General features: G+C 43.1%; 1 protein-coding gene across 1 annotated transcript; it reads right to left on the reverse strand.

Annotated features, from left to right (window-relative positions):
* Nucleotides 1-8,943: 8,943 nt before the first annotated feature.
* On the reverse strand, nt 8,944-10,147 carry LOC131321210 (ribulose bisphosphate carboxylase large chain). Its single transcript, XM_058352213.1, is given in 8 exon segments — nt 8,944-9,191; nt 9,194-9,263; nt 9,266-9,326; nt 9,328-9,442; nt 9,445-9,556; nt 9,558-9,591; nt 9,593-9,866; nt 10,126-10,147. Coding segments are annotated over 8 exon segments (936 nt in total).
* Between the last annotated feature and the right edge of the window lie 6,160 nt (nt 10,148-16,307).

The raw sequence follows: 16,307 nt of genomic DNA on the forward strand, positions 1-16,307 counted from the left end.
GTTTAGTTTTTTTCGAAAACCCAATGAGAACCCGGAGCGGCGGAACCAAGGGTTTTGAATTGTAGCTTGGTTATCCGCGGTACGGAGCCAATGCAAATGTGTGCCAATGGGAACCCGGCGCGGCGGAACCATTGTGAGGATACTCGGGAACCCGGCATGGCGGAACTGAGGTTGGGTGTGTGGCTTGGTTATCCGCGGTACGGAGCCAATGCAAATGTGTGCCAATGGGAACCCGACGCGGCGGAACCATTGTGAGGATACTCGGGAGACCGGCGCGGCGGAACCGAGGTTGGGTGTGTAGCTTGGTTATCCGCGGTACGGAACCAATGCAAATTTTGTGAGTTAAACAAATAATTTTTGAAAGATGAATTGGTATATGAAAATGTTGACACGGTCTACGATGAGTTGCGTAGGAGAAACCCGGAGAATCTTGGACACCAACGATAGTTGATTAACGAATGTGGATGTGTCATTGTTAGTTGCGTATATATGTATCATGTGGAAATCGATGTGTTATTATTCTTGTTGTTTTTAAGTTATGGGTTAGCGGGTATGAGATTTTTCTGCTGAGCTTTTGTAGCTCACGATGTTGCCTTTTGGTGACCCTGACATATTATATCGGTGGCGACGCTGGTATAATGTGTCAGATTTTGTAGATGATCAGGGTAAGCAGATCACTGTGGAGGCTTTTGGAGTTGAGGAGCTGGCAAGAATGGAGGAGCTGAGGAGCTGTAGTTAGGAACCCTAGAACCCCCCTCTATTTGTGTAAATATTGAACTCTTGTGGGAGTTTTGTTGTAATAAAGAGCCAGACTCTATTTTGAGGTTTTCAATAAAATTGTCTTTTTAACGTACCCAAAATTCGGGGCGTTACAGAAAATCTCTTGGTGTATAACTCTCTATCGATCGATTCCACCTCCTATCCCCATTATTCCACTCAATTCATTCTTTTTTCGAACGAGTCATATGAAGGTCAAAGTATAAGCCTTGTGTAAAGGAGCACCAATCCCGAATAGCAGCAATAAAATCCTCTCTCTAATGAGACTCCAACGGTCCCTACTAGTGAAAGCATTTGGGCCCGGAGCACTGTCTGGCTTAAAATCCTGCATCACTTTCTCAATATCATGGTTTGAAGGAATATAAGAAAGCATAGGATTATGATCTGTGGAGATAACTAAGGGGATTCAATCCAAAACAGAAGAGCTCGCTTGCCCCTTTGACAGACTGAAGGCTATTTTCTTGGTTTGCGGATAGGATAATAGGGTGCAGAGAATAGGTTTCGAGTTCTTTCTTTCTAGCCTGTTCAAAGGGGTAGTTCCTCTGTTGACTCAGGAAAGCGGGTCAGTTGATTGGCAAGCCGATTGATAGGGCCCCGAAGCAAGGTATGATGGGTGCCAACAACTTTCACTTGTTAGGAGTACGGGCTACCGAACCTGAAAACATTTTGACTTTCTTTTGAAAAAGAAAAGAGTAGATCATTCACTGTCTCCTATCCTCATGGCCTTAGGTAGTTCCTGGGTTGGTTGTTGGAGCGAAGCGAAGGAGGTTCTTTGATTGGAGTCGGTGAGGCTGACTGTTCAATCCAGATGTTTTGGTCAAACAAAAGACATTTCAAAGATATTATTAAATTCCATAGCGTAGTCTAACCTCGGGTCAATCCTTTGAGCCAGGAAAAAGGTCAAGTACGATTCATCTTTTGCGTCTCAAGCTCCATCTTTGAATACACCAGCGGATCCGGCCGGGAACCAATCCTAGTCTTTACTCCGATTTGGTTTCAACCACTGGGAATAAGCTCTCTGTCCCCATCTCTTGCCAGTAGTTGACCCACCTGAAAGCAATGAAAGTCTCTCTCTTTCCATCATTCGATTCCTTTCCAATCGATATGGGATTACGAAGACGCTATCGGAAATTTGATTCTCACTAGAGATGTAAGGAGTCCTTATGATGCTTGCCATCACTTTCTTTCTTACATAATGCCCTTTCTATAACATATCCAGGAGCCTTCTAGATCTTTGGCTCGCTCGTCTTTCACCGGATTAGAGGCGGCTCTCGATGCTCCAAATCCATTTCCTCCAACAAGCTCTTTGCCCACACAAGATTCCTAGCTATAGTGGGCATTGCCCTATACTTGGCTAAATCAAAGCGATCATGAATTCTTGTAAGTAACAATCGATGTGTTCTATAGGATTTCATTCTATATGGCCGATCGTGTCTGTAGGACTGAATTCTCTTTGGTGGATCGTCTTTCCTTTCAGCTCCCCTTTGGTTCTATCCCCGGCTACGGGTGTGGAGAAGAAGTAGCCGTTTGACATGGTTATCTGCTTTCATTGTCAACCTCGATGATAAGTGCCGAAATATTAATATTTTGGCTCTTCAAACTACACTTCTTAGTCATTATATTTGATTCTTGATATTTATTTTGCTTTTATTTTATTTATTGGTTGATCGAGCTCGTTGCCCAAAATATTGGATAAAAAGAAGAGTTTAATGAAGTTTGGGGTTAAAGCGCAGAATGCTTCAAAGTTGAATTGTTAATTAATTAACGTATGAAGTTCAAGGGGTTGAATGTAATTAATGCTTGAAATCCTATATTAGCAATGGAAACCTACTGACTTCGGGTTGGCACTTGTAGGCGTGGACTTGCCGTGGAGCGACGGATGTACGAAGCCAATAGTGAACAAGCAAAGTTCTTGTTGTCATGGAGGCTAAATCAAGATTAAGTTGTCTCTTTCCTATGAGCGGCTAAACTCCTTTCTAGGGTATAAATGAAGCTCGAACTCTGAGTAATACTATCTATGTTTTGATTTGGGTTTTATTATTCGAATCGTGGTTGTATGATTATTCAGGATTTATTACTATTATTCTTTCCACCAAATCGTGTGTATGAATTTCTAGGTTTTATGCACATTCATACAACGGTTTTAATTGTTTTGTGATAACTGGTTAGATGGATTATACTACGTAAGACAAGTCGTGCTGGTAAGACGATATGTGCTTGATTAGAGACGGTTTGTGCTTATAAGATGATTCGTGCTAGGCGGAGATAGTCCATGCCGATTGGTGATTCATAAATTATTTTTAGGAGATATCGTTAGGGCTTGCAATCCTACGATATCCGGATTGATTCGAATATATGACCTACAATCGAAACATATTTAGGTTACAAGGGGAAACAGTGGATTCGAAACCCTAAAGCTCTTTCCCATCAACACTTTTCTACACTTTAATTACTGTTTAATAATTTTAGGAAACTATCAATCAATCATCTTTTTCTCGGATTAATATAGAAATTAATTGAAATAATTGTAACTCAGCCTTATAATCTCTGTGGAGCGATATTCGGAATACTTATCACTATTCATTTGAGTAGTAGTAATTGTTTCGTTTTGTTAATTATTTTTGGTACGGAAACGACCCAATCTCTCGATATCCTTAATCCTGGGGCCGTTTCCGTGTCAATGGTTGGGTAAATCTCCGGTGGAGTTTTCCGAGAAAAAAGGCCCTACCCGAAAGCGATAGTGAAAGCGACATAAAGATATGGATTGACTTCCCTTGCACACTGACTCCTATTCAAGATATGGATACTTTCCTGGCTCGTGAGCAACTATAGTTCTAAAAATAACTTTCTTTGCTCACAACCTTTAGAACTTTGACTGAGCTATAGTCTCCCCGGACTGGACTACTTGATCACTTCCTCCTAAAAGCCTTCCTATCTCGCCTTCTGATCTTTCTTAATCTACTTGACGTTATAATCTCTTTCCTAGTTCGGTTGCTTCGCTTCCTTCAGCTTTCAACACTCGAACAGTTCCTTCAGCAGACAGATGAACTAAGACTAATCAAAGTCAAGATGAACTAATCTGTGCTCGCTGTGAGTAGAGGAGGGTTCTAGCCCATTCTCTTACGGATAGCCCGTGCCAAGCTTGATAAGAGAAGCCTTGGCCTTATTGAAGAATGCTTCGAAACCGGCCTAAAAGCTTCCATCGCCTCTCCATACCCAAGCCCATAAAGCAAGCCATCTCTCCATCAAGGAGAAGTTGGCCGGGTCAGTACTAGGATCGATCTTTTCCCCGAATACACCAAGAATCTTGATTTGCTTATTCGTTCTAGGATCTCCACGAGTTGCCCTGTAGTTATGGCCCCAAAAGCGCTGCTAGCTAGTCAAGGGCGCTTTCTGACTTTGATTTCACCTTGGCTGGCCCATATCAATAGAAAGCAAGGGGGTAAGGGTAAGCGTTGTTCAGCTCAAAAGGGCTCAAGATAAGCGCGATATACGCACCTTTGATGCAATCAATAAGGGCTCGGCTTTCAGGAAAGGATGGTAAGGATTATTCTATTCTTTCTTTCCCTTCCCCGGGCTAGGAAGTCTATTCCCAGCTGTTCTGCCAGATTCTCGTGGGATTTTTCATTAAACATCAATTTCCCTTCATAAGCCTACTATCTAAAGTTTCATTTTGCATGCGCATATAGATGACAAATCTGTGATTGGGATTTCCCTTCATACGATGGAGATGCTAAGTGAAAAAGTTCATTTCATATAGCTGTGAAATCAGAGAATTTCTTTTTAGACCTAACAAGCTCTTTAAAAATGAGAAAAGGTTATCTCATATAGTTGACAAATGATAGATTTGGTTGAACTATCGTCAGTCCGGTTCTTCGGTTGATTTACTTTGATTGGCTAGTTGAGCACAAACTCTTAAGAATGGTCGTGAGCGGGCGGGTTAGGCGGAAGCAATCAAAGTGATGCGTAAGGTCGGGGCTTCGGGAGGGACTCATGTAATAGATAAGCTTCAATACTGTGTGTGTTAGACTTCCCCCTTTCAAGAGCTCTGCAAGTTAACATAGGGGACTAGCATGTTGTATGGAAGAGATAGAGTCTATCCCTAATTGATTATTGAGTATGACACTCAACTAATTAGCAAGTGCTAATTTTTCTTTAATGAAAGAATTGGTGCAATCACTATCTGATAATTGAATTGAATGAAGGTAGCTTGTTGGAAATAGGTGCTTGAGCTTGAACCATCGCATCAGCTGGATCAACTTACGCTATTGGAAAGGCTAAGTGCTTCCGGGTTGAAAAGGAAAGCTAGCGAAGCTAAAACAAACATGACAAGCAAATCCCCAGAAAGCCTATTTAAAGGCCATCTTGATTAGTCCAAAAGGCTTGTTTGGGGGCTTTGATGCGTATTGGCCGCCAAAAGTCTCTCAAATAGGCCCCTCTTTTTGAAGGCTCATTTAACTTACTTATCAAAGGATGCTAGCAAAGCAAAGAAGAGGGGGACGGCAGGTGGAAGGTAAGGAGGAGTGGTGCAATTAGGCCTTCCCTTTGGTATGCGATATCAGTATGTAAAGTCAATTTCTCTACGTAGGCCTAGTCAAAAGCTTTCGAAACTTCTGGTTGGAGGGACTTCACGGCTAACGAGCATCGATAAGCTGTCGCAAGCAATCAATCAAAGTGATTTCCTTCCTTATTATATAGAATCCATCTCAGGCCCTGCCCCTGTCTACAGCTATGCCATCTCTATCACTGCTAAGGTAAGGGTCGATCTGCACCTGGATCAGATATGGAGATTTCAGCCCTTTCCCTCCTTTCCACAGTTACAGAAACCTTTGCCGCAGATGACCTCTTTGACATATTAGCCCGGATTACGCTTTCCTCAGAATCGAACACTATACGAAAGAACAAGCTACTCCCTTACCCGCTTAGTCCAAGAAGGGGTCTAGGCCAGATCTTCAAGAAAATGATTGGGTTATCTCCCGACACCCTGAATATAGATCACTTATTTTGCCACTTTCCTGTATCTTCATCTTGAGTTTCACACCTCTTATACAAATTGGGTCTTAATCTAAATCACATGCGGGCCTACAACCCTCATTTGATTCAAGTCTTGCCTTCAACCACTTCAACCGAACCCTCCCAAGATCAGCAAACAAGTCTTTGTCTTCATGGTGCAAGATCAGACGCTCCTCCTTTTCTCTCTCTTTCCCAAGGGTTTCCACAAGGGGATGGGATCTAGCCATCTACTAATGAAATGGGTCATGAGGGTTTGTCTTCCTCCCTTGAAGAGCTAAAAGAGTTTTAGCAGCATTGCCAGGTTACATTCCGGTCTCTGTTGGTCTAACATTCCGTGATGGTGTCACTCAAGTGTGTCCTCTGGTGTGACATGAAGTGGCAGTCAAAACTAGGTTAGATCTTCTGGTATCTCTAGGCTTAGCCATTTCCTAGCAACACATGGCAGGCTAGAAAGGTGAGAGGGGCTATAGTAGCTGCACGAAACCAAGTCATTCTTTCTAGAATACTTGCTGGCATGCGAGACGAGACTGGAACCAAGGCCAAGGGCAGAAACTCCACCAACAGGAACCCTTTCATCAACCAATAGGCCAGGAGCTTCAACTGAAAGCCAGCGCTTCATCAGCCCACTTCGGTGAAGTTGGATATACATTAGATCCACCTTTCAATAGGCATTCGGCTGTAGTGAAGTTGGCCTTATGCCCTGACCTATCCCGATTCCTGCCCATCCTTATTCCCATTCATTCCTTCTCCCTTCTTTTCCATATAGTCCGTAGCAGTGCTACTCACAGCAGTTTGAGTTGATGACCCGGTCCGGTTCAAGTAGCATTCCCGCTAGTTCAACCCATTTCAGTGAATCACCCCGCATCTTAGTAAGTCCCACAACCATCACGTTTCACTAAAGCAAGAGCTGATGCTAGATTCTCCGGTTCCATTTGCAGGCTAAGGGGATAGCATCGTACCGTTGTATCTTTGCATGAATAGATCAGGCCTTTGTGGGCATAATAAGTGTAAGAGACAAAGCAAGTGAAAGTGCATAGAGATTTCATTCAAGCGTATAAAGGATGGCGTAAAGATCACAATGTCATCGAAGCATGTAAATATCCCGTCCGGATAGAAGGGCATGAAAAAATGAATCAAAGGTGGGAAGGCATAATCTTATACTCCATGCCAGGATCGAAGCGCATCAAGATTGAAGGCATAGGCATTTGACTGAGATTCTGAAGATCGAGTAAAAGCAGCAGGTTCCGCAGTTGATCTACTTGAAGCGCTAGTAGTAGCGGATCTAGTTGACCTAATTTACCGAGGGGAAAATTCAACAACTATGAAGCTACGGGGCGGGGCTATGGCTTTATAACTTCTTTATCTAGGTCTATGGACACTTGATCTCCAATGGGATATGGCTCTGGAACAGGATTTGTATGGGATAGTGGCTTGAAAACTTATAGATAACTAGAAATATATTAAGTAGCAGGCGTAGCAGGATGTTAAAAAGCAGATTCACTCCCACCTATAGCGAGCGCAGGTGCAATCTTCCTATCCCCACTCGCTAGCGCTGAAGTAAGAGCATGATGATAGAATCACAGGTATTTTGGCTCCCACTATTACAGTGACTAGTCATTGGTACTGCAGGGGGTCCCAACAATAGGAGAAAATCAAAGAATTTCCATTGCCTTTTTACCTTTCATATTGATGAATATGACATATATTAAGGCTTTTCTACGTGTATTATTCGTACCTAAGCTACTTGAGCTTTCGGTTCGGAATTCAAAAAAGGGAGAGGGATCGTGGTAATAATGTCGGGAAGCTACACGAGGAAGAATACACGCTTTATATGCGCTTTCGGTATAATAAAACAGATTTACGTTCAATAATCCCAGGGGCTTTCATAGATAAAGAAGGTGTGCTAACGGGATGAGAGCGAAGACTTTAACTGATTAGCGTCTTTCCAACCATCCTGAGGATACCTTCAAGCAGTAACAACAAAGTGATGGCCTTTCTTTCAAGCTATAAAGGAGAGGGCATAGGAGATCGAGTGCATAATAACATATATAAATCAGAACCAACAGATAGGTTCAAAGTCGAGGGGAAAACGTTTAGTGAGATAGTGATAACGGGCTGCTAAAAGTACTTCTATGAAGTAGGTCACTGGCCTTAGTAAACTATTGGCTATGGAGCTTTCAACCTTCAACCAAGACCATAGTCTTATAACATATATGTTGAATGAAGTGCTTCCTTTCACTAAGTCTTGAGTCATTGATTGATTGAGGGGAATCAAAGCGGTGTAAAGCAGGTTCAATGCCTACTGTAGATGAAAGAATGCATCGGATGGATAACAGGGCATTGAGAGGGGCTTCAAAAGGCAAAATGCCGTGGGCAGATACCATCCGTGATCCGTGTATCCAAGCCCCGTGGCTAGTCTGCGCTCCTCACCCATATGAATGAGTGAGCGTTACCATCCTTGGACTTGACCTTTGATGCTCACACCCAACGACCTAAACTTTATTGATGCAATGCCCAAAAGCAAAGGAATTCCATTCTTGCTTAGCTTTGTGCTTTTGTTCTTGTTCGCACTAAATTGAGCTATATGATTGTTGCCTTGCTATGCTAGCTTGCCCTCTACCTTCCAACTACACTATGTTCCTTAACCCTAGGAGAAAAAGGACTCTTAACGCTTGTACACGGTCTATCCTTCGTTTGCCTTGATGCATCCCCTTCCCTTCTTAGATTGGGACATGAAAATGAGGAGATTCAAACGGATAGAAGAACAAAGGCTAGAAAAGACAAGGCCCATAAGGCTTTGGAGGCCCTTCGTAGTTTTCTATACCATTTTTGAGCTTGAGATGCGAGAAAGGATAAAAAGGAGAGCTAAATTCCAATCAGATCCACAAGAAAGAATGATTGAGCTAGCGGATGTCACGAAAAGGTAAATTCCAAGATTCAAAGAGGCAAGCCCCATAATCGTAAGAAAGTGGGCCTTCAAAAGAAAGATCACCTTAAGATTGTCTATGTGCGTCAGTCTTGCATTTCTTTCCTGGTGGGCATACATGCCCGAGTAATTACTCACACAACCATTAGCTTACTTAAAGCCAGAGTACGTACATTTTGTCAATGACACCAAAGTTGACCAGATATGTGAATAGCACAACTCAGGGTTCACATGTATGTGTGATGAGCAGCATATTCACACCGAAGTAGCAAGCGCTTTTGAAAAAGATGAGCTTTACGACCCCCTTGGCATAAAGTTCCTCCACCGAATTGTAGTAGTGAATCAAGAAGTAGACCATTATCTCGGCAATAATGAGCCAAGTTAGTATTTGCAGTGAATCCCCCTGTTAAGTAGTCATGCATTATGATTCCCAATTCTCAGGCAAATAAAGCCCTTTTGATCATTTCTTCACATGTCCTGCAGTAGCATTCAAGTAATGCCCTTTTCTTTCACCGGTTTCAGCCTGTGCTTTCTAAATTGCTTCGGCATAAAACAAAAGAAGACAGGGTCTCGCATAAATGGTTGGGAGTTCACGTTTTCATCATCTTTGGTCAAATCCACCACGTAGACATTCATAAACTGCTCTACCGTAGTTCTTAGCGTTGGTGGATAAGCCCAATTTAGGTTTAATAGTACATCCCAATAGGGGGGGACCTTCTTCAATTATTTCTCTCTTTCAACTTGGATGCCATGAGGTGGGCCTTGGAAAGCTTTAAAATAAGCAGGAGGGATTCGCAGATCCTCTAGACGTAGAGCGCACAGGGCTTTGAACCCAAATAAGAAAATGACCCACAATCGAAGTAAAGATCTTAGTAAGAGGAGACTTCAAAAAGGGCTAAGGGGTAAGCTACATAAGCAAGATATTGATTTTCTTCTACAGCGACGGGCTTGATGTGGTAGCATCGTCCTTTGTAACGATCAAGGTGGGTAGTAAGCCCAGTGGTCCACACAGTTGTCCATGTACCAGTAGAAGATTCAGCAGCTACCGCGGCCCCTCCTTCCTCAAGTGGAACCCCGGGTTAAGGAATGACTCGGAATGCTGCCAAGATCTCAGTGTCTTTGGTTGGATAAGATGAGCTAAATCTATTTGCTAAAATATGAAATAAGAGCTGATGAGATAGAAAAAGAATGAATCGTAAATAGAGTCCAGGTTCAAATTCCATAGATAATATGGATGGTTTGACTATAATGATGGACAAATGAAAGACTTTCCTCAAGATTTTGATTCATAGACTTGAGATTTGGAAAACGGCTTGGTTGAACTTCATTGAAGTGGAATAAGTAAAGAATTGAATTGCGGATGGTACCAACCTAAATCGATTGCTAACTCCCATTTCTTATTGACTTACAAAATCGATTGCTAACTTCCATTTCTTATTGACTTATGTAGCAATCAACTTGCTATCGTTTTGAATTCGATCATTTTCGCAACAAGAAAACAAAGAGAATTGTGAAATATTTCACACTTTCTTATACTTTTAATAGAATAAAAGAAAGCCTACGACCGTTTAGAATGGGCTTTCCATGCTTGTTTGAAAAAAGATAAAGTTGGGACGTCTCGCTCAAATCATTGGTTCGGTACTGATGTAGACTTTACCCCGGGCAAGATGCCTAGCCTAAGATTGACTTTAGAACGCCTCTCGTAGTTAAAGTGTTGGGTCAAGAAAGATTAATGTGACTTGGTGAAGTACAACAATTATTAGGAAAAATGGCGTGTTGGCTCTAGTCTAGCTATGAGTGCTAGAGATGGTCTAATGAGAGGAATGGAAGTGATTGACATGGAAGCTCTAGATTCAGTAGGCAACTTGGAAAAGACATTAGCTCTTGTACTGGTGCTTAGCTACATGGACTCGGACCCACGCACGATAGAAGAACTGCAAGCTAGCAACACCAGGGTAGCAAGAGGGAGGACACCGCTCGGGGAGTGGTGTGCTCTTGTCCCGAGTCACTGTGCCAGCGAAGGTAGATTCATTCAATCCAAACCTCTTCTATCTCGATGCCATGGTTTCTTTCTTTATTAAATGCTAGGCATCCACCCTTCTCTTCTATACGGAATGTCTTTGGAAGCTGCAAAGGCAGCTTATGAATGCCCAAATCACTGACTAGGGCTTCCATCTGAACAACCGCCTACTCGAAGATGTTAGTGGTTGCCTTCCAATTGATCTTCAATGCCAGGATGATAGAGAAGCCTACTATTCCATATATGTATAGAAAGACCTCCCTACCTGGAAAGCTCTATGAAATGCCTAGTGGAAGAACTGGAGTGAATAACTCTAGCCAGAACTCGGAAAGCTAGCCATCCTTTTAAAGAAGGAAATTCCACTCACCTGACCCTCAAAAAGCGACTTGAAAGTCAAAGCCCGAAACTGGGCCTAAACATCTATGCCTTCCAACGGGTCATCGACGAATGCAACCGTTCACTCAAACCCCTTATTTACAGCAGTCGATTAGTTTCCCTCATAGGTGGACCTTACACAATTGACTTTCTGCAATTCGTTCGTATACCTGGGAACTCTTCGCGACAACGCTTGGCACTTCGTAATCAATATCAAAAAGTTGACCATCACGTATGGGTGAACCATTTCTTCAAGGGTGAAATTGAGAGACAGGCCCCACAGCCTAATAGAGCCAAGAAGAAAGGTATGTCAGAGACGGCCTACTTCCATTCTACCACAGTCTAGCGGCATAATATGTTGGTTACTGAAGCCCAACTCCGGAATTCTCAAGTGAAACGTCATTCGCCCGAAAAGATTCGTCATGGCCTGGTGCAGGGAGAGAGAGTAGCCATAGCTCCGGCCATCCTTGCCAGCATTTATTACGGTTTGGGCGCTGTTGCCCAAGAGAAACTGGGTCCAGGTTAGTGCAATGTGGAATTCCCGGTCCACTACTTTTATGCATGGCTGGACCAGTATTTTCCTAAGCTTTATATGAGATTGCCGCTTCCGGACCTGGGGAAGCTGAAAGATTATGTCCCGAAGATGCTTGCAATTGAGAACATTGAAGCCCGGACGTTCGATGCGAAGATGGCCAGGCTCTTTATTTGTCATCCGATGAGCTTCACGTGGTGGCCCTACAAGCATGGTATTGTTGAGATGCCCTAAATCTTGTATGATTGGTCGACAAGGTTGATGAAAAGGGCCCTTGCTACTTATTGCTGTTGTGAAAATGCATCAAAGAAAGTCTCCAATCACCAGCACATTTACCTTTAGACTATGCAATTCCCTCCGCTTGAGAAGCCTCTGTTTTATAGACAATTGACTACTGCCTTTCAGGACTTCAATCACTCCTTATATATAGGATAGATCTCGGCTTTGTGTCTAACCACTTTGCCCCATGGGCCCTGCACTAGTAGGAATCAGACTGGGAAGAAGAACCAACAGCAGCTTTTCTTTACACATGGCTAGGCTGACGGTGCTTGCGCTGACTCTCAATATCCGTTCTTTCTCTAAGCCCTCTATAAGCACTAGAAAAGCCCCTATCTGTAAATCCAAGCCATCTTTCTTCCTTATCATCCGGGAACTCCACGAAGACGAGATTGATAGCAGCAGGAGTTGATCTTTACACAAGCTCGCCGGAAGACATCACTCCAGCGGGAACAGAATAGCATGCTCTCGAACAAGAGGGATTAATTCATTCAGCAGACCAAGAAGATGAATGAAGAAAATTTGCAATCACATCTCCTCAAGGAACTGTTCTTCTTGAACTCGGTAAAGCAGTTGATGCTTACTTGATTGCTGGTGATTATGACTTGATTGCGGGTATTGGCCTCAGCCTACTAATAGGAATGTGACTGTCCTCTAGCCCTAGTTGGAACTGCCCTTTTATCACTCTAATAGCAGCTTTGTCTCATTATCTTTCCAATCTGTTAGCGAAAACTCCCAAGAGTTCTCCCCCTTTATCACGCGTGGTTTAACTACCATTTATTTGAATTCGACTGAGCAGGAACGTGAACTGATAACACAAGCTAGCCGGAGGGAAGTTCCAAAACCAGACTAGATTGAAGGACTTCGAGCTCTGTTCTTTCTCATCCCATGGCATCGAACGTCCCCTTCCTTAACTGCTTGCTTTCCTGATTATCTTTTCTCGGGTCTCTGAATCAAAATCAAACTCTTACTAGGATTATCTGCACTCTATTGTGATTGAAGAATCTGCTTTTCACTCGAATTCATAGTTCATCGTTAGAGACTGAACCTGAGGAACAATCCTCAAGCAAAGGTTCCTGGTCAAAAAGCCATTTCTTAATAGAATTCCCCGTGAGGTAGATGTATGAATATTGATTCCCTTGCCATTTATGTCTAAAAGAAAGAATCTTGAGTAGCATCTCACAATCCCCCTTAGGGGCATAAAAGAAAAGCCGATCTCATGGCTAAAACCGGGCAAAGTTCTGCTACATCATCTTCGACTGAAAGCAGCCTTATTAAAAAAACCCCATCTGGAATGAGTTAAAAGAGGTTCGACTATGAGAAGATATTTCATTGGCCTATCGTCTGATGGTCCTCTCCAACTATTACAGTTAGAGTCCAGAGAGAGCAAAGAGCTTCTACCTCTCATGCTGGGGCGCCCTCACCTGCCTTTTCACGTTTCTTCCATTCTGACATTGCTGAAATCCCCCATTTCGCTGGTTTCACTAATTGGAATTGGAATCCTCAACTTCCACCATTGGGCTATTTTCTCCATATTTTATTGTTGGCTATGTTTATATATAAAGAATGCGGGTTGGTGGTCGTCCCATCACTCAAAGGGCCCCAACAACATCGATTTCGAAGCCTAACCCTTGCAATGGAAGAAAGATCCCATCTCAAGCAGCTAGACTAGAAGAACAGGAATCTAACTGCCAAGGCAGTCTCTTGACTCACGTAGATCAATCCATGAATCTGTGAAAGAAGATAATTAGCTGGAACAAACTACTTGATCTTACCAATGAGAGTAACGAAGTTCTGTTCCGTGGAATGAATCTTAGTTTCAGTGTTCTAACTATGAAAAGAATCTGAAGATCTAACATGACATCGGCAAAGACAACGTATCAATCCATAGATAGCTACTAGGATGGTGCGGTGTCCTGAGGCTCAGTTCAGTAAGACAATCAATCGGGATAGACGGGGCATTGCCCTGACTTGGGGAAAAAGCTCCAGAAGAAGTTAGCCATAGGACATCCGATTAGAAACAAGCAAGAAGAGAACCCTGTTGCCTTTCTAAGGTCTAACCTTTAAAGAATCCTCTTTAACTCTTCTAGAAAAAGAGATTTTTTTAGAAACCATTAGACTGAAACAAGGAGATAAGATGCTAGCCTTAGCGCAGAAGGGAATAACTCCCCCTTAGGCCACTACCAAACAACAATGAGATTTTCTTTTTATTTGGCACAATGAGATCTAGCCATGAGCAGAAGAAGTCACCTTTCTTTTGCAGGCACCCCATTAACCAAGACCTTGTAGAGAGTAGGACGCAGACTTGCCGCGGAGCTTGAACAAAAACTTCTCCCATCGCATCGTTAACCGGTGTAGAAAGATTGTTGGTCATAATACCAAACCTCTGTCTTCCCTATTAGGCTTTCTACTTTTCGAAACCAAAGCACCCGTCATGGGGCCGACACCCCCCAGTCCAGAGAATCACTGACAGTTAGGGACTTCCCTCATAGAGTGAGTAAAGGAACATTCAACCAAAGGGGCAATACTGGGTGTGTGTTATCTGAAGGTCAGAAAGGTTCGCAAGAGGGTTTACAGCTAGGACAAAGACTGCAAGCCTGATTTAGTTGCTTTCGGATTTTCCTAAGGGCAAGTATGAGTGATTTTTCTATTATAGGAAAAGATCATCAGAGTAATTAGCAAGGGCTTTAGCCGGGAGTCGTGAATTACGGGAACAGATCCGCGAAGTCCATCATCTATTCCCAAGCCAAAGAAAAAGAAAGGAGAAATCACAAAAGAAAGAGGGTAGAGCTCGGTAGAAGGTTCAAGAATAGGATCGAATGTATAAAGATCTTTTCTTTCGAGGGGCTTCCCTTTCATTACTTCTTTCACGACGAGGGAAGAAGGGCCATTACACTAAAGGAGTTGAGCAAGCGGAAAGTAGCTGCTGCATTGCATGGAAAAAGCATTTAATGAGAGAAAAGAGGTCTAACCCCCGGGAATATCTATATCTCTATTTTTGAAAGCTTCTGAACTTTCACTCCTGGGCTAGCAGATCAGAAGTACGGACTTCAACCTCGCAGGTGCCCCATTTCGCCTTACCAACCTTAGAGAACCAGGGACAGAGGATTCTTAGGGAATCTACCGAACAGTTCGGGCTCGTTCTGACTCCTGACCTTAAAACAAATGAAGAAAGAATTAACGAAGAGAGAGCTCCGAGAGAGACAGGACTGGTTATATAATAGGGAACCCGGAAGAGCTAACCCAAGAAAGGGAAATGAACGAGCACTAATAGCCACTCGAGATCCCGAAAAAGAGACTGAGGGAAGAAAGCGTAATAGCTCATTGGTACTTAGAGGGTCACCCCTGACTCCATTACCTCCAGATTTTAACGTCATCGTAGTAGTAAATAAGATGCGTTACCATACCAAAAGGGATGAATCCAAAAGGTAAATATACAAGTAACGGTCCAGGGCCAGAAAGTCCATTGGACACGAGACGAGTTGGCATGGACCCGTCGAGTTCTAGAGCTTAAGTCTTACCGTGAGGGTTCCCCGTATCTCTTAAAGACTTCTCAAAAACAAAGTTTCCCCAACCTATCTCTGCAATTTGATAGACATGGCCAGACCTCTCGCTTTCAAAGCAATAAGTGTCACTGCAACGCCATTCTGTGATCTTATAGTTGAGAGATAAGAATGGGATAAGCTCCTTACTTCCCCCTTTTCAGTGCATGGGCAGTAAGAAAGTACCAAGGCGACTCTGGTTTCAGCTTGAATCCTCGGAGTTTCTACCAAACTAAAGAACGCCGTGATTCTAATCGGTCTTTGTCTTTTGCTTCGCTGTTCTCCTCTCCTTTCCTTATAAAGTGCAGGTCGACCTGGCCCATGCTCCCCTAACTACACCCCTCTCCAGAGCTTAGACAGTGGTCACTATATCTCTCTCTAGAGAAATCTCTCGGCGCACGATAGAATTTCCTTTGGAATGCTAACGTAAGCCGACTTTCCCTTTTCATGTAATTTTCTTTTTACCTTTCCTAGGCAATTTCTTTGATCGATCGGGCTATCGTACGCCGCTTATACCCTCCCTTCCGCCATGGAGGAGGTGGGAGATCCTCCAATTCAAGCCAACTTTTCAAGGGAAACCAATTAATCTGATTGGAGCAGCAAAAAGGTCCAATTAATGGAGACTGCTGAACCTAAATCTAGCGACGTTATGGAAGAGGGGGTTTCGCCGGCTTAACCGCACACTAGCCCTAATCCTTTAAGTAAGGGTACGCTTCCTTAACCGAATTCATACAGAGACAAACTTCTAGGTGTCACTGATCCAGTTAATGATAAAGATGAATCTGACGATGAGGATTCTGAGGAAGTGGATGAATCCATCTTCGAAGAAAGAGCAGTGGTACACGA

This window comes from Rhododendron vialii, chromosome 3a, assembly GCF_030253575.1.
Source record: "Rhododendron vialii isolate Sample 1 chromosome 3a, ASM3025357v1".
Classification (NCBI taxonomy): domain Eukaryota; kingdom Viridiplantae; phylum Streptophyta; class Magnoliopsida; order Ericales; family Ericaceae; genus Rhododendron; species Rhododendron vialii.